At 46.4% G+C, this 21,142-nt stretch overlaps 1 protein-coding gene across 3 annotated transcripts in view; it reads left to right on the top strand.

The window, feature by feature from the left end:
* LOC136315748 (glyoxylate/hydroxypyruvate reductase B-like) overlaps nucleotides 1–21,142 on the top strand; it is a 48,081-nt gene extending 26,939 nt beyond the window's left edge. For 2 of the 3 annotated variants that reach the window (XM_066247614.1, XM_066247613.1), the window contains exons 2-8: nucleotides 884–1,082; nucleotides 1,280–1,338; nucleotides 9,141–9,525; nucleotides 10,489–10,660; nucleotides 12,844–13,022; nucleotides 15,051–15,147; nucleotides 20,321–21,142. In XM_066247614.1, the coding sequence (XP_066103711.1) occupies nucleotides 9,144–9,525; nucleotides 10,489–10,660; nucleotides 12,844–13,022; nucleotides 15,051–15,147; nucleotides 20,321–20,477 (987 nt within the window). In that variant the 5' untranslated portion in view covers nucleotides 884–1,082; nucleotides 1,280–1,338; nucleotides 9,141–9,143 and the 3' untranslated portion in view covers nucleotides 20,478–21,142. Of the gene's footprint in view, nucleotides 1–883; nucleotides 1,083–1,198; nucleotides 1,339–9,140; nucleotides 9,526–10,488; nucleotides 10,661–12,843; nucleotides 13,023–15,050; nucleotides 15,148–20,320 lie in introns of those variants that run through there. The other variant, XM_066247612.1, reaches the window with a different exon arrangement.

Raw genomic sequence — 21,142 nt, 5'->3', positions numbered from 1 at the left:
GTAAGTTTAATAAAGCCGGGGACAGTGAGACAAGGAAGCGCCTTGAATAGAAGCAACAGGAGAGCCTAGGTGGGGCTGCCTTGGCTCACTGGGAGGTCAAAAAAAAAAAGGAGGCCTCAGAGACAGGATGGAGGGGGCAAGGTACCATGGCAGGTAACACTATGACTTAGTTTCCAGTGTCCACATCTTGTATTTAGTTTAATTTATTTTTATTTTATTTATTCTTTTGGATGCTATTTAAATGAATTATTTTAAATATTTTCAGGTTATTCATAACTAGAGTGTAGAAATACAATTGATTTTTTTTACTAATCTTGCATTGTGCAACCTTGCAGTGTTGGTAGGTGGGCCTTGTGGTTTATTACCACTGTTCAGAGGGAACACCCCAAGTCTTCTGAGAGATTTTTCGGTCAGAAGAGTCTCCTCACCCACTTGGAAACTCTTAGTCCTCACAAACTCTATGTGTAGCCTACATGATCCCTTGCCATAGTGGATTCTGCACATGTTCTTATCTATGAGCCCCACCCTCCCCCACCCCAGCAACTGAACTGCTGCTTTTCAGATGCAACAGACATACCTCGAGTTTCTTCATTCTCTTTTAAAATTTATGGATTTGAGAGGAAGGGAGAAACATCAATTTACTGTTCCACCCATTTACTCATTTATTTGGTTGAGTCCTGTATGTGCCCCAGCCCAGGATGGTACCCTCAACCTTGGTGTATAGAGAGGACGTTCTACCTGGCCAGGACGACTTCAGTATTATATCAAAGCAACATTTTAGTCTTTGTCCGAATCAGGTGTATTAAAACAACTTCACTTGTTATAAACATGTAGATTGGAAATGATAGTAAACCTACGCATAACTTTAAACTTGCTCTTGAAGCCCCCAGATTGCTAGCCCGGAGGTATGCAGTTCCGCCCTATACTCCACTCCACACACGCTGAAGCCAAGCACCAGCTGCCCGTACCACGCTGGCGTCCCTCGGCACTCTGGAGCTTCCCCGGACTGACCTACGCACGCACGGAGGTGCACTTCCGGTGCACCCCCCTACGACTTCCGAGGTCCTCCAGCTGGAAGCTAAGTAGGGGGCGTGGCCACACCGGAGGCGTGGGGAAGAGGGCGGGATCCAGTGGCGCGGGTGGGGGATAAGACCCGTGTACTTGGGGTGGGACCCGAAGAAGGGGGCGGGGCCTGCTGGTGCCGGTAGGGATGGGGCTGGGGCGGGGTAGGTAGGGTGTAGGGGATCAATGTGGTCTTTGACCTCAGATGTTCGCCTAGGAATGTGCCCCGGAAGCTGGGTTCCAGTGCGTCCCTGAAATCTGGGATCCTTTGAAAAGGTAAATGTGCCCTTACTATGTCGTGACGAGGGCAAGAAACTGGACGGAGCTCTACCCGCATCGCAGTGGCAGTGACCCCTAGACCTCACCTGGTGGGACAGGTGGGCCGCGTTGGAATGCTAACACCCATCCTGACCCGCATAGAAGGAATCTAAAAGATTTACCAGGGAAAATGCAACGTTGTCTTGTTTGAGAGAGAATGAAAGCGGCTTCATGGACTCGGCCAGAATTTATAGGTCAATTTAGACAGGAATTTATTATTTTTCTAAGCTGTAGTCCATGACACATTAAGCTTCAATGGACACAATTAGGGTACCCACATCAGATTTTACTTCATAGTTTACTTCCTTACATGAATCCAATTGTTTTTTGTTTTGTTTTTTAAATAACATTTTTAATATTTTTTTAATTGATTTTATTTATTTATTTATTTATTTTTCTGAAGCTGGAAACAGGGAGAGACAGTCAGACAGACTCCCGCGTGCGCCCGACCGGGATCCACCCGGCACGCCCACCAGGGGGCGATGCTCTGCCCCTCCGGGGTGTCGCTCTGTTGTGACCAGAGCCACTCCAGCACCTGGGGCAGAGGCCAAGGAGCCATCCCCAGCGCCCGGGCCATCTTTGCTCCAATGGAGCCTCGGCTGCGGGAGGGGAGGAGAGAGAGAAGAAAGAGAGGGAGAGGGGTGGAAAAGCAGATGGGCGCTTCTCCTGTGTGCCCTGGCCGGGAATCGAACCTGGGACTTCTGCACGCCAGGCCGACACTCTACTACTGAGCCAAACGGCCAGGGCCTTTTAAATTGATTTTAGAGAGGGAAAGGGAGAGAGAGAGAGAGAGACAGTTCCTGTATGTGCCCTGATGGGGGATCAAAACCAGCAACCTTTGCACTTGGGGATGAAGTTCTAAGCAATCCAGTTTCCTAGGAGCATAGCACTGTTTTTGCTGAGACACATTGCTATAGTACTGGTTTTAAATTAAATAGGATTTGTTGATACTTGGTGATTCAAGAAACTTTATGTAAAAAACTACAGTTTTCATTAATCTCGAACTAGGAAACAGATGGTGTAGGAATCTGTAGGGGTCCCCAAACTTTTTACACAGGGGGCCAATTCACTGTCCCTCAGACCATTGGAGGGCCGCCACATACAGTGTTCCTCTCACTGACCACCAATGAAAGAGGTGCCCCTTCTGGAAGTGCAGCGGGGGCCGGATAAATGGCCTCAGGGGGCCGCATGTGGCCCGTGGGCCGGGCCGTAGTTTGGGGACGCCTGCTGTAAACCCTTTGGCATATCTCAATCTTTTACATCCCCTTATCTGGTCATGTACTGATCAGATAATTGTGCATCGAATCAAATGTCTCATGCTCCTTTGCTGGACTCCTGGCCCGTGTCTGGAGCTGGTCAAAGTCGGGTGCTAGAGATGGAGACCAAGAAAGGTGTGTGTTAGATCACCAAAGGAGGGACGCACAAGGGCTGATGAGTGTTAATCCAAATTCGGAGGGACCCGAAATATGGAAGACAGGAGCAAGTCCGTCGTTTACACATTGAAGCTTTATTGTCTAGCTTGGCCAAGCGGCAGCAGCTCTGACAGAAATCTGAGGGAGAGCGCGCCGGCCCTTTGTTCTACTTAGTTTTTATAGTTTTGTAAGTGGGAAGTACAGAAGCAAAAATTGCAATTAGGAGCCCCTTACCACTATTGGTTATAGTCATATGTCCTTTAACATGATAGGACCACGTTCAATTTGCAAGCTATACATCATTTTGGGGAAAACAAAGTTTACAAGCCAACACAATGGTAGAAAGATGTCTCTTTACATATTAAAGGCATTCCTATATTATCTAGTGTTTATCTGCTATCTCTCTGTCCAGAGTCACACACACATTTACATAGGAGAGGTAGTTTCGGTGGGGACAAATGCCTGCAAATGACTCATTGCTATAAGAAAAGGTTTATTTTGGCTTTTCTCTTCCTGCACCTGGCTAGCCATTCACCCCTATCCCCATAGGTGTGGTGGAATGTCTGGGAATCCATGTTTTCCTCCCCTTGCATTTACAATACAATGCCAAGGGCCATCCTGGTTATGCCAATCACACAGTACAGAGACTTCTCACAATTTCTCTGCACACCTTAATCCAAATTAATAAAATGTTCTCCAAGCCTCCTAAAATATTAATATTAATTCTGTAGCCTTTGGTACTTTACAACACCTGCGGGTGAAATGGCTCAGTGGCTCCTCGATGAGTTTTATAAGAAATTTATTTATGCATCCGAGTCAGATGGACTGAGACCCTAATGGCGTCCACAGCAGGAGTGTTGGACAGATAAAATGTATTATGCTCACTTTGTTAAAGAGGCCGTTGCCCGGGTGATATTAATGTGTGTTGAGAATTGTTGTGGCCTGAGGCTTGGTTTTGGGATTAAGCCTTTCCCACCCTTTTTTGATGTGGGGTGGTACAATCCAATCATGCCTCAGAGAAATGACTGTATTAGAGACTTTCCTATTTTGTATATTGGATTAGAGGTTGTGAAGCTACAATATAAAATGGGGGCGCCCTTGGTTCCTGGAATGATTAGAGGAGAGAGCAGAGGAAAGCATAGAAGGGGGCCACGTGGAGGAGGCCAGGAGAAGCAGCCAGGATGGCGGAGTACTGAGATGCCAGTTTGTGTAGAGTTTGTATCTGGGATAAGGAAGGAGATGGGGAACTGAGGAGAATAAGGCTAGTGAGCTAGAAACCTTTGATTCTAGGAAACTCGGATAAGTCAGTGGCTTTGTGAGCACTGAATGTGAGTGGGTTCTGGAGCCCAGTGTATGTTTTTTACTTGCCCGCCGGGTGCAAGCTAGAATTAAAGACTATGGCCCACCAGTTTGTGGCTCCGTTGTTTCTTTACCGACTGTCCGAATCCAATGCGAACCTGCATGGGCCGGGCTGCTGTGATGGTGGCCCTGGCCACAGCTCCTGGCTTTACAAGGAGTATGAAAAGCTTCATCTTACATAGGACTGAGTATGGCTGTTTTCTAACTGCAGGGGAAAAAATGTCTGTTACCTGTGGCAGTTGAACAATGGGAGAGGGAGGGTGGTGCTGACTACAGAAGAGAATGTTCAGATTAGTGATGGGGGATGGTAAGATGTCTGAGAGTCAAGTGGAGGTAAAATATCAATCAGGATGGCTCAGGTGGAGTTACAGGAACTGTCCTTGTGCCTAAAGTTAAACCTGGCTAGTTGAGGCTTTTGGTAGGAGGCCCTGGACCCGAACCTAAAAATGTGAGCCCTGCATCTGCCCATTGTCCCCATCACTGTTACTTCCATTTCTCCCTACTGGGAATCTCACCCTTTTTAACATTTGGAACAGCCACGAGTCACTTGGAGAATCTCAGATCTTTTCCACATAAAACCTCTGACAATAATGGTGTGATGGATAGATGTCATTGCTATTAAACCAATGTGAATGGAAAATCAAGCACAAAGCTGTCAGGAATCAAGCTTCTTCTCCACAAAAGTAAACTAGGCCCTGGCCGGTTGGCTCAGCGGTAGAGCGTTGGCCTGGCGTGCGGGGGACCCGGGTTCGATTCCCAGCCGGGGCACATAGGAGAGGCGCCCATTTGCTTCTCCACCCCCACCCCCCCCCTCCTTCCTCTCTGTCTCTCTCTTCCCCTCCCGCAGCCGGGGCTCCATTGGAGCAGGGATGGCCCGGGCGCTGGGGATGGCTCCTTGGCCTCTGCCCCGGGCGCTAGAGTGGCTCTGGTTGCTGCGGGGCAACGCCCTGGAGGGGCAGGGCGTCGCGCCCCCCCCCCCCTGTGGGCAGGGCGTCGCCCCCCCGTGGGCGGAGCGTCGCCCCTGGTGGGCGTGCAGGGTGGATACCGGTCTGGCGCATGCGGGAGTCTGTCTGTCTCTCCCCGTTTCCAGCTTCAGGAAAAAAAAAAAAAAAAGTAAACTAAAATCTTTTACTTCTTCTTGTTTTTTTTTTTTTGTTTTTTTTTTAGCGAGTGAGAGACAGGAAGGGAGAGAGAAGCATCAACTCCCACTTGGGGCATTTTAGTTATTCATGTGTTTGGATCCAGGGGGATCCAGCTGAGCCAGTGACCCTTTGCTCAAGCCAGTGATCTTGGGCTTCAAGCCAGCAACCTCTGGGTTCAAGCCAGCGACCCTGGGATCATATTGATGATCCCATGCTCAAGCTGGATGAGCCTGCTGAAGCCAAGACCTCAGGGTTTAGAACCTGGGACCTTAGCGTCCCAGGTTGATACTCTATCCACTACTCTACCACTGGTCAGGAAAATCTTATCTTTTTTTTTTTTTTTTTTTTTTTTTAGTTAGAGGAGGGGAGATAGTGAGACAGCGTCCTGCATGTACCCTGACGAGAATCCATCCAGCAACCCTTGTCTGGAGCCTATGCTCAATACTGAGCTATTTTTAGCACCTGAGGCTGACAAGGGGCCACTGAATTATACTCAGCATCTGAGACCAGTGCTCAAACCAGTCAAGTCACTGGCTGCAGGAGAAGAAGGGAAGAAAAGGGGGAGAGGGAGGGGAAGTGAAACAGATGGTCACTTCTTCTGTGTGCCCTGACTGGAATCGAATCTGGGATGTCCATATGCTGAGCCAACACTCTATTCACTGAGACAGCTGGCCAGGGCCAAATCTTCTTATCTTGAATAAAGCTATTTTAATCTTTTACTCAAAGTCCAAAAAAATGTTTTTTTGTTTATTTTGGGGTTTTTTGTTTGTTAGTTTTTTACAGGGACAGAGAAAGAGTCAGAGAGAGGGACAGATAGGGACAGACAGGAACGGAGAGATGAGAAGCATCAATCATCAGTTTTTCGTTGCGACACCTTAGTTGTTCATTGATTGCTTTCTCATATGTGCCTTGACTGTGGGCCTTCAGCAGACTGAGTAACCCTTGCTCGAGCCAGTGACCTTGGGTCCAAGCTGATAAGTTTTTTTGCTCAAGCCAGATGAACCTGCGCTCAAGCTGGTGACCTCGGGATCTTGAACCTGGGTCCTCTGCATCCCAGTCCGATGCTCTATCCACTGCGCCACCGCCTGGTCAGGTCAAAAAAAAACTTTTAAATGAATTATGCTCTAAGATTCGAACAAAATTTATTTATTTATTTATTTATTTTTGCTTTGAACAAATTTTAAACCTTTTTAGCTAAGTCATGACCCAAAGATAAAATGTATCCATTAGCCTCAATTCTTGAAACACTACAGGTTTTCTTTTTGAAGGAAAGCTATAAAATGTTAGAAATATCTTATTTTTTTAACCAGTAACAAGAATCATAAAATTTAATTCGTTTGAAAAAAAAATTTAATTCGTTTGACAGATATTAGCCATCTTTTATTTTCACAGTAAAAAATGGTCATGTTGATGTAAGAACTTTCAAACCTGGAGAGAAATTTTATGAGTTCATTTGAGCCAAAACTGACAATTGCTGAGAAGCAAATTCTCCAGTGCTTCCCAGAATGACGGTTTTCAGGGGCTTTTTGTGCATTTGGAACCAAGGAGGGAATGTCAGGAAGATTAAATGAAGGTGGGAACAGGTAGGGATTGGGTTGCAGGGGAGTTGACAAGACTATACCTCTCTTGAGGGTGATCACACTTCACAAGTATGAAAAATAGGGTTAATCTGGCATGTCAAAGGTATGTTAACCTAGACCCACAAAAACAATGGACAGGGTCTGCCTAATGCAAAGATGAACCTTCTACTAAAAAGGTTATGTTCTTTGCATGTGACTACCCACAGCTATCTTTCCAGTTAGGAATTTATGACCAGGTTATCTTTGAGGTTACTTTCTGTTGAACCCCTTTATTTGCCCACATTCAATTTTATTAGTTATTGCTGCATACATAAAAAATTATACTAAATTTTAGTGGCTGTAAAAAATAAACATCTGTTACCTTCCAGGTGTTCAGATCAGGAATCCAGGAGTGGCTTACCTGTGTGATTCTGGCTCAGGGTCTCTCAGGAAATGGTTTTTTTAAGGATTTATTTATTGATTTGAGAGAGAGGAGAGAGAGAAAGGTGAGAGAGGAGTGGGAAATAGTCAACTTATACTAATTGCTTCCGTGTGTGCTTTGACCAAGTAAGCCCCAGGTATCGAACCGATGAGCTCAGCATCCCAGGTCAACTCTCTATCCGCTGCACCACTGCCTGGTCAGGCTGGGGTTTTTTGTTTTTGTTGTTGTTGTTGTTTGTATTTTTCTGAAGCTGGAAACGGGGAGAGACAGTCAGACAGACTCCCGCATGCGCCCGACCGGGATCCACCCGGCATGCCCACCAGGGGGTGATGCTCTGCCCCTGCTGGGCGTCGCTCTGTTGCGACCAGAGCCACTCTAGCGCCTGGGGCAGAGGCCAAGGAGCCATCCCCAGCGCCCGGGCCATCTTTGCTCCAATGGAGCCTCGGCTGCGGGAGGGGAAGAGAGAGACAGAGAGGAAGGAGAGGGGGAGGGGTGGAGAAGCAGATGGGCGCTTCTCCTGTGTGCCCTGGCCGGGAATCGAACCCGGGACTTCTGCACACCAGGCCGACGCTCTACCACTGAGCCAACCGGCCAGGGCTTTTTTGTTTTTTTTAATTGATTTTAGAGAGAGGGGAGAGAGAAAGAGATAGATGGGGGAGGAGTGGGAAGCTTCAACTCACAGCCGTTTCACATATGTTTCTTGACCCAGCAAGCCCAGGGTTTCAGGCTGGCGACCTCAGCATTCCAGGTTGACATTCTATCCACTGCATCACCACAGGTCAGGCATGAAACTTTAATCAAGGAGTTGACCGGTGCTGCAGTCATCTCAAGGCTCATTGGGTTGTTGGCAGGCCTCTTAGATCTGCTGCCAAGCTCAGTCATGGCCTCTGTGTAGGCTGCCTCCCAGCACAGGGACAGTGCTGGTGAGCAGGGACCTCCAACCACATTGCTCTACCATCTTTACAGGGAGCAAACTTCAGGGTTGGGGTCACTCTGAGGCATGACTACCAGGAGGGTATCATTGGAGGCATGTCAGAGGCTGTGATGAAGACATTTGTGCCTTCAGAGCTCTGGGTCTGTTGAATTTTTTTTTTTTTTTTTTTTTAAAGTACTCATTTATTTTTTTAATTTTTATTTTATTTATTCATTTTAGAGAGGAGAGAGAGAGAGAGAGAGAGAGAGAGAAGAGAGAGACAGGGGGGAGGAGTTGGAAGCATCAACTCCCATATGTGCCTCGACCAGGCAAGCCCAGGGTTTTGAACCGGCAACCTCAGCATTTCCATTTCCAAGTCGACGCTTTATCCACTGCGCCACCACAGGTCAGGCAGAATTTTTTTTTTTTTTTTTTTTGTACTTTCCCGAAGCTGGAAACGGGGAGGCAATCAGACAGACTCCCGCATGCGCCCGACCGGGATCCACCCGGCATGCCCACCAGGGGGTGATGCTCCGCCCATCCGGGGTGCTGCTCTGCTGCAACCAGGGCCATTCTAGCACCTGAGGCAGAGGCCACGGAGCCATCCTCAGCGCCCGGGCCAACTCCACTCCAATGGAGCCTTGGCTACTGGAGCGGAAGAGAGAGACAGAGAGGAAGGAGAGGGGGAGGGGTAGAGAAGCAGATGGGCGCCTCTCCTGTGTGCCCTGGCCGGGAATCGAACCTGGGACTCCTGCACACCAGGCCGACGCTCCACCACTGAGCCAACCAGCCAGGGCCAATGGGTCTGTTGACTTTTAAAGTGAATTCCAGCCTTATTGTAATTTAGAAAGCCTAAAAGTAGAAGGAGAGCACTCAGGTTGTTCTATTACAAACTCTGTTATGACAACAGAAACCACGGTTCCCTTTCTGCAGGCCATGACGGATCAGGACCTACCAGGAGTTTTGGTGTCTGCATTTGAAGGACCATCTGCTATATGTAAAGATCATGTTGGAGATCTGCAGAAACACTTTGATCTCATTACTATGCAAAAATTTCTGGAAAATAAGACACAGTTAGGTCCAAAGATCCAGGCTGTGTATATCTGGGGCGGAAAGCCAGCTGTTAATCAGGAGCTCCTGCAGAGCCTGCCTGCCTTGAAGATTGTTGCCAACTCAGGAGCCGGACTGGACCACCTGGACCTGAAGCTCATTGCAAGCTTTGGCGTTAAGTTAGCCAGGACACCACAGGCTGTGTCTAGCCCCACGGCTGACATGGGGATGGCCTTACTGCTGGCGACAGCCCGGAGAGTCGTGGAAGGTAAACCATTTTGGAGAGACTGGTTTTCCCGAGAGAGCAGATGGCAGACACTTATTAGCACATGACAAATATAATTTTACCTTCGAACTTCAAAGCTTTTTCTAAGCCTGGTTTGTTTGTTTGTTTGTTTGTTTGTGGGGGTGTTTATTTGCTTTCTTTACACTGCATCCAGGACTTGGTGGCACTTGGGAATTGGAGCCCCTCCTGGTCAGTTGTAGTCTACTTAGTGCCCAAGCCCTGCTCCTGGGCACAAATAGTTCAACAATCTGTCTGATGGCAGCTGTTTTCTCCCCCAACAAACGACACACATTCACATAACAGGTGGGAAGTGTGTGTGCATGTGGTCATTTTAGCACCGCTATGGAAATGCCCTCAGGGTCATTCATTGGCTGGTCAGCATGCCATCCGAGGGTGAAGGCCTACACATGAGTAGGCAGAATCCCACCTGTCCACACACTGGACATCTTTGGGTATGTTCCAGGAAAGGCAGTGTAGCACCTTACTACTCATCCATCCTCCTGACGGAACTTTGGCATGAAGGGACTGAGGGAGAAGTGAGGCATAGGTTCTTTCTGTTTCTGACTGCTGGTTCATGCACATATACCACCAGTGACCCACACATACAGCCACACACACACACACACACACACACACACACAAAGCCACATCTGTACAGTTACATGTGCTCACAGTCACGTACGCATACCAATTTTAACCAGAAATCCTTCCTTATTGTGAAACGTGTTGCTCTTCTAAATCATTCTACCAAGAAGGGCTGGCTTTGCTATGAGGTCACTGCTGTCTGTTCCCTTTCCTTCCCTTGCAGAAATAGTTTTCTGTCAAATAGAAATGCATGAGAGCCATGGCCTGCCACCAGCATCCGCTACCCTTGTCACTTTGGCAAAATGTTCCAGTAAGGTTTGTGGGTTTCTCCACTCTCCACTGTCTCTTCCTGTATCTTAGGTCACCAACTGGCCATCTCACCAGATACAGAGAACTTTCCCACAAACTGGATGGGTCAAGAAGTGACAGGGACCACACTGGGGATTGTTGGCATGGGTAGCATTGGCTACAAGATCACTCAGCAGGCTAGGGGGTTTGAAATGAAGATTCTGTACCACAACAGGAAACACGGGTAAGATTCAGAGTGGACTTGAAGTGAACTGAGTAGAACTTATGCCATCGCTGCCTTGAGTGTGGCTTAGTTGTATGATCTGATCTATCCATTTTTCATAAGACTCCTACTCTTTCTCCAGAAAGTGGGACTAATAGTCTAGAAAGGGATCATGGTATTTTTTTTAAAGACTTTATTTCTTCATTTTAGAAGAGAGAAAGCGAAAGAGAGAAAGAAGGGGAGAGGAGCAGGATGCACCAACTCCCATATGTATGTGCCTTGACCAGGCAAGCACACTGGACAGGGTTTTGAACCAGTGACCTCAGCATTCTAGGTTGATGTTTGGGATAGTGGTATTTTTACAATTACCTAGGAATGTGGCTGTGACTTGTTTCCATTAAAAATTTTTCACCAGGCCTGACCTGTGGTGGCGCAGTGGATAAAGCATCGACCTGGAATGCTGAGGTCACCGGTTCAAAACCCTGGGCTTACCTGGTCAAGGCACATATGGAAGTTGATGCTTTCTGCTCCTCCCCCCTTTCTCTCTCTCTCTCTCTCCTCTAAAACAAATAAATAAATAAAAATTAAAATAAAATAAAAAAGATGCAAAAAAAAATTTTTTTTCACCAGAAAGAAATCCTTAACTTATCTATAATTGTTCTTTTCTTAATTCTCAAGTGATTTGGTTTTGGGTTTTTTTTGTTTTGTTTTTTGGGGTTTTTTTTTGTATTTTTCTGAAGTTGGAAACAGGGAGGCAGTCAGACAGACTCCCGCATGAGCCTGACCAGGATCCACCCAGCATGCCCACCAGGGGGCGATGCTCTGCCCATCTGGGGCGTTGCTCTGTTGCAACCAGAGCCATTCTAGCGCCTGAGGCAGAGGCCATGGAGCCATCCTCAGCACCCAGGCCAACTTTGCTCCAATGGAGCCTTGGCTACGGGAGGGGAAGAGAGAGACAGAGAGGAAGGAGAGGGGGAGGGGTGGAGAAGCAGATGGGCGCTTCTCCTGTGTGCCCTGGCCGGGAATCAAACCCGGGACTCCTGCACGCCAGGCTGATGCTCTACCACTGAGCCAACCAGCCAAGACTCAAGTGATTTTTGATCTTCAGAAGAATTGTCCACACCCACTGAGCCATGTAACTGGTTCCTTGAGTGCTGAGCTTTGTGGTTACCCCACTCACTTATTCACTGTGGAAGCCATTTCCTTTCACATGCAATTCAGCCCAACATCCAGTTCCATCCACTGTCTCCCGACAAACCTGCATAGTGCCTGCTGTCTCTCACTTCATCATCCCATCCCCTAAGGGGCTGACAGCCTGCTCAAATTGCCCAGTCCCTTCTGCCACTCAGCCCAAGGATGGCCATTGTTCACCACCATGTAGTGGCTTTCCATGACACATGAAATGGAAGTCTGGCTGATGAGAAATTAATGGTGGCACAGCAAGCTAGGAGATTTTATGTCAGAACCCACCCCCTTTTTCATTCACTGCACAATGGACGGGAGACAAATTTCATTGTGATGAGAGAGCCAAGGCAGAAGCCGGGACCTTCCAAGGGCAAGGTGCGTGTTGTGGGCAGGGTGTTGAGGAGGGAGCTGGGTGTGCTGGGCATCCATCTTTCCTCCAGGCATCCCCGGCCAAGATAAGTTAGGACAGGGTTCATGGAATTTTATATTCCATATTTTTATGGCATCAGCGGCTGCCTGAGATGCTGTAACCTCCTGGAGCTTGGAATTTTCTTTCCAGTGATCAGCTGTCTGGGGTGGCCAGAGCAGAAGTTCAGATTGGACTAAAACCAAAACACAGTCCTGCCTACATCAAATCCTTGGATCCTCGCTTCTGTTTAACAGACAGCACTCCCAGGCCCTCTCCTTGTTTTGTGGGAACTGTGATGTTTTGCCCACATTCAGTGATGCTCTGATGTGACTGAAAGCAGGTCTGACCTGATCAGCCCTGGACTAGACTCTGGGTTTCAAAGATGACTGAGAGGAGGGTCCTAGTCTCAAGGACTAGGGGGTCTGATGTGAAATCCTGCAGACACTGAGGGCTTGCTTTTGAGAACCCAAGTGCCGTTGGGGTTTCTAGGGCTGAGTCCGGGCCTGCATGGGGCACAGAGTCTCTGGCCTTCCTCAGAAACTCCTTCCTGGAGCAACTTGATGAATTTCTGACTAGAGAATATGATTTTTCTTCCTGGATCTCTTCATAGGAAATTGGAAGAGGAGGAAGCTGTTGGGGCCACTTACTGTGAGAGGCTGGATGATCTGCTTCAGCAATCAGACTTTGTGATGTTGGCCACGAGCCTGACGCCCCAAACCCATGGGCTTATCGGGAGGAGAGAGCTGAGGCTGATGAAGCCCACCGCCATCCTCATCAACATTGGCAGAGGTACCAGCCCCCTGTCTGTGTGTAGGCCCCTGGGGCTAGGAAACCACACTGCATGCTATAGGAAACCCCCACTAGACTCGGCATTTCTAGTCTACCTTTTCCCTGAATGCCTGAAAAATCCACTTAGACTAGTGTAGTAGTGACATTCTCCTTAGAAATATTTCTGATTTTTCTTTCCACATCTTTCTGAACCTTAAATTAGTATCAAAAAGAATGAGGAAACTATGATATGGGAGTTTTCAAATCCAGATTTGGGCATCTTCTTGGGGCAGGGGCATCACAGTTTGATCTAGGTGTAATTAAGCAAATTTATGGGGATTAATTTTATTTCCTTTTTTTTAAAGACTTTATTCATTTTAGAGAGGAGAGGGAAAGAGGGAGGGAGAGAGAGAGAGAGAAAGAGAGAGAGAAGGGGGGAGAAGCAAGAAGCATCAACTCCCAAATGTGCCTTGATTGGGCAAGCCCAGGGTTTCCAACTGATGACCTCAGCATTCCAGGTTGATGCTCTATCCACTGTGCCACCATGGGGCAGACCAGGGGATAAATTTTCTTTAAAAAATAACTTATCCAAAAAAACCCGGAGGGGCAGAGCATCGCCCCCTGGTGGGCAGAGCGTAGCCCCTGGTGGGCGTGCCAGGTGGATCCCGGTCAGGCGCATGCGAGAGTCTGTCTGACTGTCTCTCCCCGTTTCCAGCTTCAGAAAAATACAAAAAACAAACAAACAAAAAAAAACTTATCCAAAAAAAATAAAATAACTTATCCCTGGTAGGATAGTTTGGTTAGTTGGAGCATCATCCCAAAGCATGGAGGTTGCCAGTTCTGTCTCTGGTCAGGGCACATGCAGGGGCAGATCAATGTTCCTGTCTCTCTTTCCTCTCCCTCTCTCTCTCAATCGATACACTAAACATTTTAAAAAGAAAAATAAATATTTCACTGTTAGTTTGGTTATTTCACATTTATGTAGTGCTGTATGTTTTTGTATACAGGAGGTGGTGGGCCCTGTGCAATAATTAAATATTGGGGTGGCTTGGTGTGGCATTTATAAAGGAGAGACAGGGTCCCCATGATGCTGGTCAGTGACAGCACACGTCACTGCTGACGCCAACATGCTGAAACTTGTCTGAAAACTCAGACCCTCTCAATGGGCATTACCTGCTTTTGGGAATCGTCAGGGCAGTGAACACAGTACAGATTCTGGAAAAACAAACACTCCAAAAAGGGGCCTCAGACTCAGCTTCGCCCACAGCCACATGGGAAGCCAGGGTGCTCTGTGCCCCGCCTGGGGCAGGCTGCTCCTGGCTGGGCAGCAGAAAGGAGGTGGGTGCCCTTGGTCAGTGGACTCCTTGTGGGTCTCTGCCAGAAGGAAAGTGTTCTCAGCTTCTGCCCTGTTGTTTGGTGTCTGAAATGACAGATCATGTTTGTGGCTGTCTCATTTTTATTTTGTTTTTAAGATTCTATTTATTGGTTTTACTGGGGGGTGGGGGTGCATAAGTTTCAATTCATAGTCACTTCAGTTTAGTTGTTCACCTCTTGCTTGTTGCTTGTCATATGTGCCTTGACTGGGCAAGGTCACTGCTGCTTTGAACCAGCAACCTCAGTGTTCCAGGGCGATACTCTATCCACTGTGCCACGGCGGGCCAGGCTGTGACTGTGTAGTTTTTTAGTGTATATATAAAACTGATATCTGGGGCTTTTTGGGGAGGTGGCATGGTGAAGTGAGCTAGGTAGGCCCAGGCTCAGATCTGGGGCAGTGCATGTGGTCTCAGGCAAATTGGTAACCAGGAGCCTTACCTGTCAAATGAATATCGACTCTACAGATTATCAGAGGATTCAGTGCGACTGTGTCTGTGAAGAGCTTAGCACACTCCCTGGACAGTAGCAGGTTCACAATGTCCAGAAGAAAATTAGCATAATGAATTTCAAGTCCCCTTTGTCAGACCTTGGACAGGGTCAGGATATGTTTGGAATAGCAGCTAATGTGCACTGCCTAACTGTAGTGACCGCAGAAGACTTGTCTCGTTGACTCAGGTCTGTTAGTTGATCAGGATGCCCTGGTGGAAGCTCTTCAGACTGGGGTCATTAGAGCCGCAGTGCTGGATGTGTCATACCCAGAGCCCCTGCCCAGGTAAGGAAGGCAATCAGCATCCACAGTCTTCTCCGAAGCCAGGGGTGGTCCTCAGACAATCACTGATCTGGCTTTTGCAGCTGTATCATCACAGGAGGGGCCTGCAGACCTCTGAGGACCTATACAGTTTGCAGACAGCCTGGCCTCTGCTTCAACACGTCCAAGGACAGGGGCTTAAGGCACTCAGGCAGCTGGCCCCACGGATGGACATGGCTGTGTTAAGTATTTCCTCCTGTCAAGCCAAGAGTCCTCCCCAAACTCCCTGACCCTGGATCATCCTCTCTAGCATCAAAGGATAACATTAATTTTCTTCTCTTTTACAAACCTTTATGTGTTTTAAGACAGCACATATATTTTATCTTAGTCCTTTTTTTTGAGGCTAAATATCTTCGTATCCTTCACCTGTGGCCTAAGCAGTGGCATTTCCAGACACCTTGTCATTATTAATGTTTTGCAGCACTTTTGTTTCTAAGATCCTTCAGAAATGTGCTCTTGAGAACTGAACACAATCAATGTTCATGTTGTGACCTGATCACTGTAGGGAAATTACACAAAATTTGTGTTAGCACAGGCTTTTTGAAGTCTTGTCCCACCCTTAGCTCATTAAATATTTTGTCAGCTAAAACTGAAATGGTTATTTCTGCAATTGTTTTTTAAGCATATGAACAGTATTTTATATACATTTCTATTTAATTTCATTTGCTTTTGCATTTTGACCCAAACATCTAGGCTTTTAGGGCCACAGCCCTGATCCTGTCCATGATTCTGAAACTTTGACTCCCCCAGCTTTGATTTTCATCTAAATTACTGTCAGCTGAATGACATTACAACCAAATTTAACATCTAAAATTTTTTAATTTTTTATTTATTGATTTTAGAGAGAGGAGAGAGAGAGAGAGAAGGGAGGGAAGCAGGAAACATCAACTCATAGTATTTGCTTCTTGTATGTGCCCTGACCGGGCAAGCCCAGGGTTTTGAACTGGCAACCTCCAAATTCCAGCTTAATGCTTTATCCACTGCACCACTACAGGTCAGGCTAATATCTAAATTTATCAAGATTGATCATAGAGGCCTTGGCTGGTTAGCTGAGTCAGTGATAGTGTCGTCTTGAAACACCAAGGTTGTGGGTTTGATCACCCTGGTCAGGGCATATAAGGGAAGTGACCAATGAATGCACAGCTAAGTGGAACAATAAATGAATGCTCCCCCCTTTCCTCTTTCTGTCTCTCTAAAATCAATAAAATAATTGCAAAAAAAAAAAAAAAAGGACAGATTATAGAACTTACAGACATTTCTGAGAAAAACAATAATTTTTTTAGAACAGTTTCTTAAAACGTGGTCTGGAGATCCTTTCAGGGGGTTTGTGAAGTCAAAACCGTATTCACAATTCTGTCAGATGTGACTTACTTTCCACTCATGTTTTCTCTCAAGTGTACTAATGACATGTGGTGACACTCTGATAGCTAAGGAACTGTGTGCTTCTGTATTACTGTATTAAATTTTTCAGTTTTAATTTCTAATGTTGATAGACCCCACATAAACAAGTGCTTTCTTGGGGTTTTCGATTTCTAAGAGTATAAAGAGGTCCTGAGAACAAGTGTTTAAGCATCACTAATCTAGAAAAAAATAATCTCAATATAAATTAATAAGCATGAGCATTTTAGACTGTTGTCCACTTACTAAGAAACCTAGATCACCCCTGTCACCTGGTATGCTAAAATGAGCTTTTTATTAGATTCACTAAAAAGTCACAGGGCAAAACCCAGGGTTATATCCCAAAGTTCAGCTTATTTTAATAGGTAGCACACTCCCAGTGCCCCATGTGAAATCATTTTTTGTGGCTGAGAGATTTAGTATTTTATGAATATCTTTACATATCCATATTGCTTTCTAATCTCAATACTATCTTTATCAGACATACTTGAGTTTTTATTTTGAGGTTTTGGAGAAGAGATTTTTGTTATAAAAATAGACATTTGAGATTATTTAGTCATACTGCATAAGTAGTCTTTGTTTTACACAAGGATTTACCACAAGATTATTTTATTTATTTATTTTTTTTATTTTTTTTCATTTTTCTGAAGCCGGAAACAGGGAGAGACAGTCAGAAGACAGACTCCCGCATGCGCCCCACCAGGATCCACCCGGCACGCCCACCATGGGGCGACGCTCTGCCCACCAGGGGGCGATGCTCTGCCCATCCTGGGCGTCGCCATGTTGCGACCAGAGCCACTCTAGCGCCTGAGGCAGAGGCCACAGAGCCATCCCCAGCGCCCGGGCCATCTTTGCTCCAATGGAGCCTTGGCTGTGAGAGGGGAAGAGAGAGACAGAGAGGAAAGCGCGGCGGAGGGGTGGAGAAGCAAATGGGCGCTTCTCCTGTGTGCCCAGGCCAGGAATCGAACCCGGGTCCTCCGCACGCTAGGCCGACGCTCTACCGCTGAGTATTTTTTCTTTTTTTAAAAAAAATAATTCCGAAGTTGGAAACAGGGAGGCAATCAGACAGACTCCTGCATGCGCCCAACCGGGATCCACCTGGCACGCCCACCAGGTGGCGATGCTCTGCCCATCCGGGGCGTCGCTTTGTTGCAACCAGAGCCATTCTAGCACCTGAGGCAGAGGCCATGGAGCCATCCCCAGCGCCCGGGCCAACTTCGCTCCAATGGAGCCCTGGCTGCAGGAGGGGAAGAGAGAGACAGAGAGGAAGGAGAGAGGGAGGGGTGGAGAAGCAGATGGGCTCCTCCTCTGTGTGCCCTGGCCGGGAATTGAGCCTGGGACTCCTGCACGCCAGGCCGATGCTCTACCACTGAGCCAACCAGCCAGGGCCACCGCAAGGTTATTTTAAAGAGAAAACTCATTGGCCAATAGTCTAAGGAGTCCATAAGGTCACCTTAAGGCTTAATGATTTGGTAGAAAGACTCACAGAACTAAGAAGAAACTTTTACACTCACACTTATTACAGTGAAAGAATACAGATTCTAAAAAAAAAAAAAAAAAAGAAAGAATACAGATTCAAATCAGCAAAGGTAAACAGTGTGTCAAGTAGAGTCCAGGAGCTGCCAGTTGTCCTTTCTCAGCGGGGTTGTATGGATATAGTTACTATTTCCAGCATTGACATTTGAAAACACACATGAAATACATATTTCTAAGCAGGGAAGTGCACCCAAGCCTAGATATTAAACTAGTTTGATTGTTTGCCCATTGACCTACCAGTATTTATACCTTATGATGAATTTGTGCAGTACTATTAGCGTATAAATTAGCTGCTATTTAGCTAAACCTAGTTTTTCCTCAGGCCAGTCATTTCCCACTGGTATCATATTCTGAAGAGGCTTTAACTCAATCTTCCAAAACAATTGATCATCAATATCAGTATTGCCTGACCAGGTGGTGGCACAGTGGATAGAGTGTTGGACTGGGATGTGGAAGACCCAGGTTCGAGACCCTGAGGTTACCAGCTTGAGCACGGGCTCATCTGGTTTGAGCAAAGCTCACCATCTTGGACCCAAGGTCGCTGGCTCGAGCAAGGGGTTACTCGGTCTGCTGACGGCCCACGGTCAAGGCACATATGAGAAAGCAATGAAGAACTAAAGTGTCACAATGAAAAACTGATTATTGATGCTTCTCATTTCTCTCCATTCCTTTCTGTCTGTCCCTATCCATTCCTCTCTCTGACTCTCTATCTCTGTAAAAAAAAAAATTATATATATATATATATATATATATATATATATATATATATATATCAGTATTATCGGATGACTTATTCACATGAGGTAGTTAAATTCTACCAACTATGCCAGTGTTACACCATATCACAATGGTCATGGTATAATTCAGTTTCATTTCAGAACAAATCAGTAACAATCACAGAGGTATTTGCTATGCTTTCTCAACAGAATTGGCTCTTGCCTCCACACCAGATATTATTATGGACAGGTGTTACAATTGGTCATGATTCAGTTATCTCTGGGTTCTAAGTCAGTTGTGCCAAAGCCATTCACCCTGTGGTTTCCAATGTGTGCTGTCAGGTAGCAGCGGCTACCACCTGCCTGAGGGGAGGACAAGTGTTTTCAGGAGAGTTCTTCTCCCAGCTAGCTGTAGTTCAGGATATACTCTAAGTGCACCAGTCCTGGGGACTGGGGCAGTCATAGTGACGTGTGTTCCCAGAGAACTTCTATAGGTTTTATGGTCCATAAGACCCCAAAGGTGTGCCCCTTGAGTCTCAATCGTTAGGCTGGTCATTTCTACATGCCTATTTTGACCTTTGTCTGTATTAAAATAGTCAGAAAGCCCTGGTGGGTCAGGTTACAGCCCTTTCCCAATGCTGGATTCTAGTGTTATCCATTATTGTGTTTAGTCTCCCTCACACACTTCACTAAAAATCTCATCTTTCCAGCCTGACTCCCACCCTTTGCATTCTTCCTGGAAGAGAACTTCTAATCTGCTAATCTAGTGGTAAAATCTCTTCCCTATGAATGCCACTCTTTTTTTTTTTTTTTTTTTTTTTTTTTTACAGAGGCAGAGATAGACAGGGACAGACAGACAGGAACAGAGAGAGATGAGAAGCATCAATCATTAGTTTCTCGTTGCGCATTGCGACTTCTTAGTCGTTCATTGATTGCTCTCTCATATGTGCCCTGACCGTGGGCCTTCAGCAGACCAAGCAACCTCCTGCTGGAGCCAGCGACCTTGGGTCCAAGCTGGTGAGCTTTTTGCCCAAACCAGATGAGCCCGCGCCCAAGCTGGCAACCTCGGGGTCTCGAACCTGGATCCTTCCGCATCCCAGTCCGACGTTCTATCCACTGCGCCACCGCCTGGTCAGGCTAAATGCCACTCTTTGTTAAAGGTCATTCTGCTTGTCCTATGATTCCTAGACCAGCATCTATGTTCCCTGCAGCCATTTTCTGCCTTATAGGCCAGTGTTGAACTCACCATGCATGTTGTGCCATTATGTGCTAATGGCCTGGATATAGTTAGGATATGTGTTTTGCACCCAAAAATGTAAGGTCCCTCATACTAGGGTTAGCTGAGTGGTGGTCAAACATAGGCATTTAAAGTATGCTATGAGCCTCCTGTGGCCTTCCCCATTTTGGGGGGAGAGGGATGTAAATCCAGAATATGAAGTTCAAGAGACAAAACAGTTCTGAATGGTTTTCTTCAATCTGTATTTCAGAGATCATCCTTTGTTGAAGTTGAAGAATGTCACTCTGACACCTCACATTGGAAGCGCAACCCATCAAGCCAGACGACAGATGATGGAAAATTTGGTTGGAAGCATCCTGGCTTCTCTCAATGGCCTTCCCATTCCTAATGAAGTGCTACTTGAATGATTTTATTTGGGCTGAGCATTTAGCAGGGGTCCCCAAACTTTTTACACAGGGGGCCAGTTCACTGTCCCTCAGACCGTTGGAGGGCCACCATATACAGTGCTCCTCTCACTGACCACCAATGAAAGAGGTGCCCCTTCCAGAAGTGCAGCGGTGGGCCGGATACACTTATCAGGCCATAGTTTGGGAACGCCTGATTTAGAGGGATGAAACTTGGCAGATAAGTGGGAAAAATATTTTATGTATTGTATTTATGTATACCAATATATAGATTCGTTTACTATCATTTTATCTGAAACACTAAGAATAGGAACAATACTGACCATTTATTGAGAGCCCGATAAGTGCCTCATTTCCATGTCAACTTTATTCTCAAGGCAGCACTCTGAGGGAAGTTATCATGATTCATAATGAAACTGAGCACAGGTAAATTACTTGTCTAACATCCTGAAATTGCAAATATTTGAATTCAGATTAAAATCTGGGCTAGGTCCGTGGATTTTCCAGTGGGCTGTTGCTTTTGATTTTGTTAAATTCCCATAGCTTCTTGGATTAGGTAGTGTTCCAAATAGTCTAACAAATTGTTAGTTAATTCCTTTCTTTCAATCATTCAAAAACTGACTATTAAACACCTTCTAGGTGCCATACCTGTTATAAATGCTAGTGAC

This window comes from Saccopteryx bilineata, chromosome 11 (genome assembly GCF_036850765.1).
Source record: "Saccopteryx bilineata isolate mSacBil1 chromosome 11, mSacBil1_pri_phased_curated, whole genome shotgun sequence".
Taxonomy (NCBI): Eukaryota; Metazoa; Chordata; class Mammalia; order Chiroptera; family Emballonuridae; genus Saccopteryx; species Saccopteryx bilineata.
The sequence above is the reverse complement of the archived record's forward strand: the minus strand, read 5'-3'. Positions and strand labels throughout refer to the sequence as shown.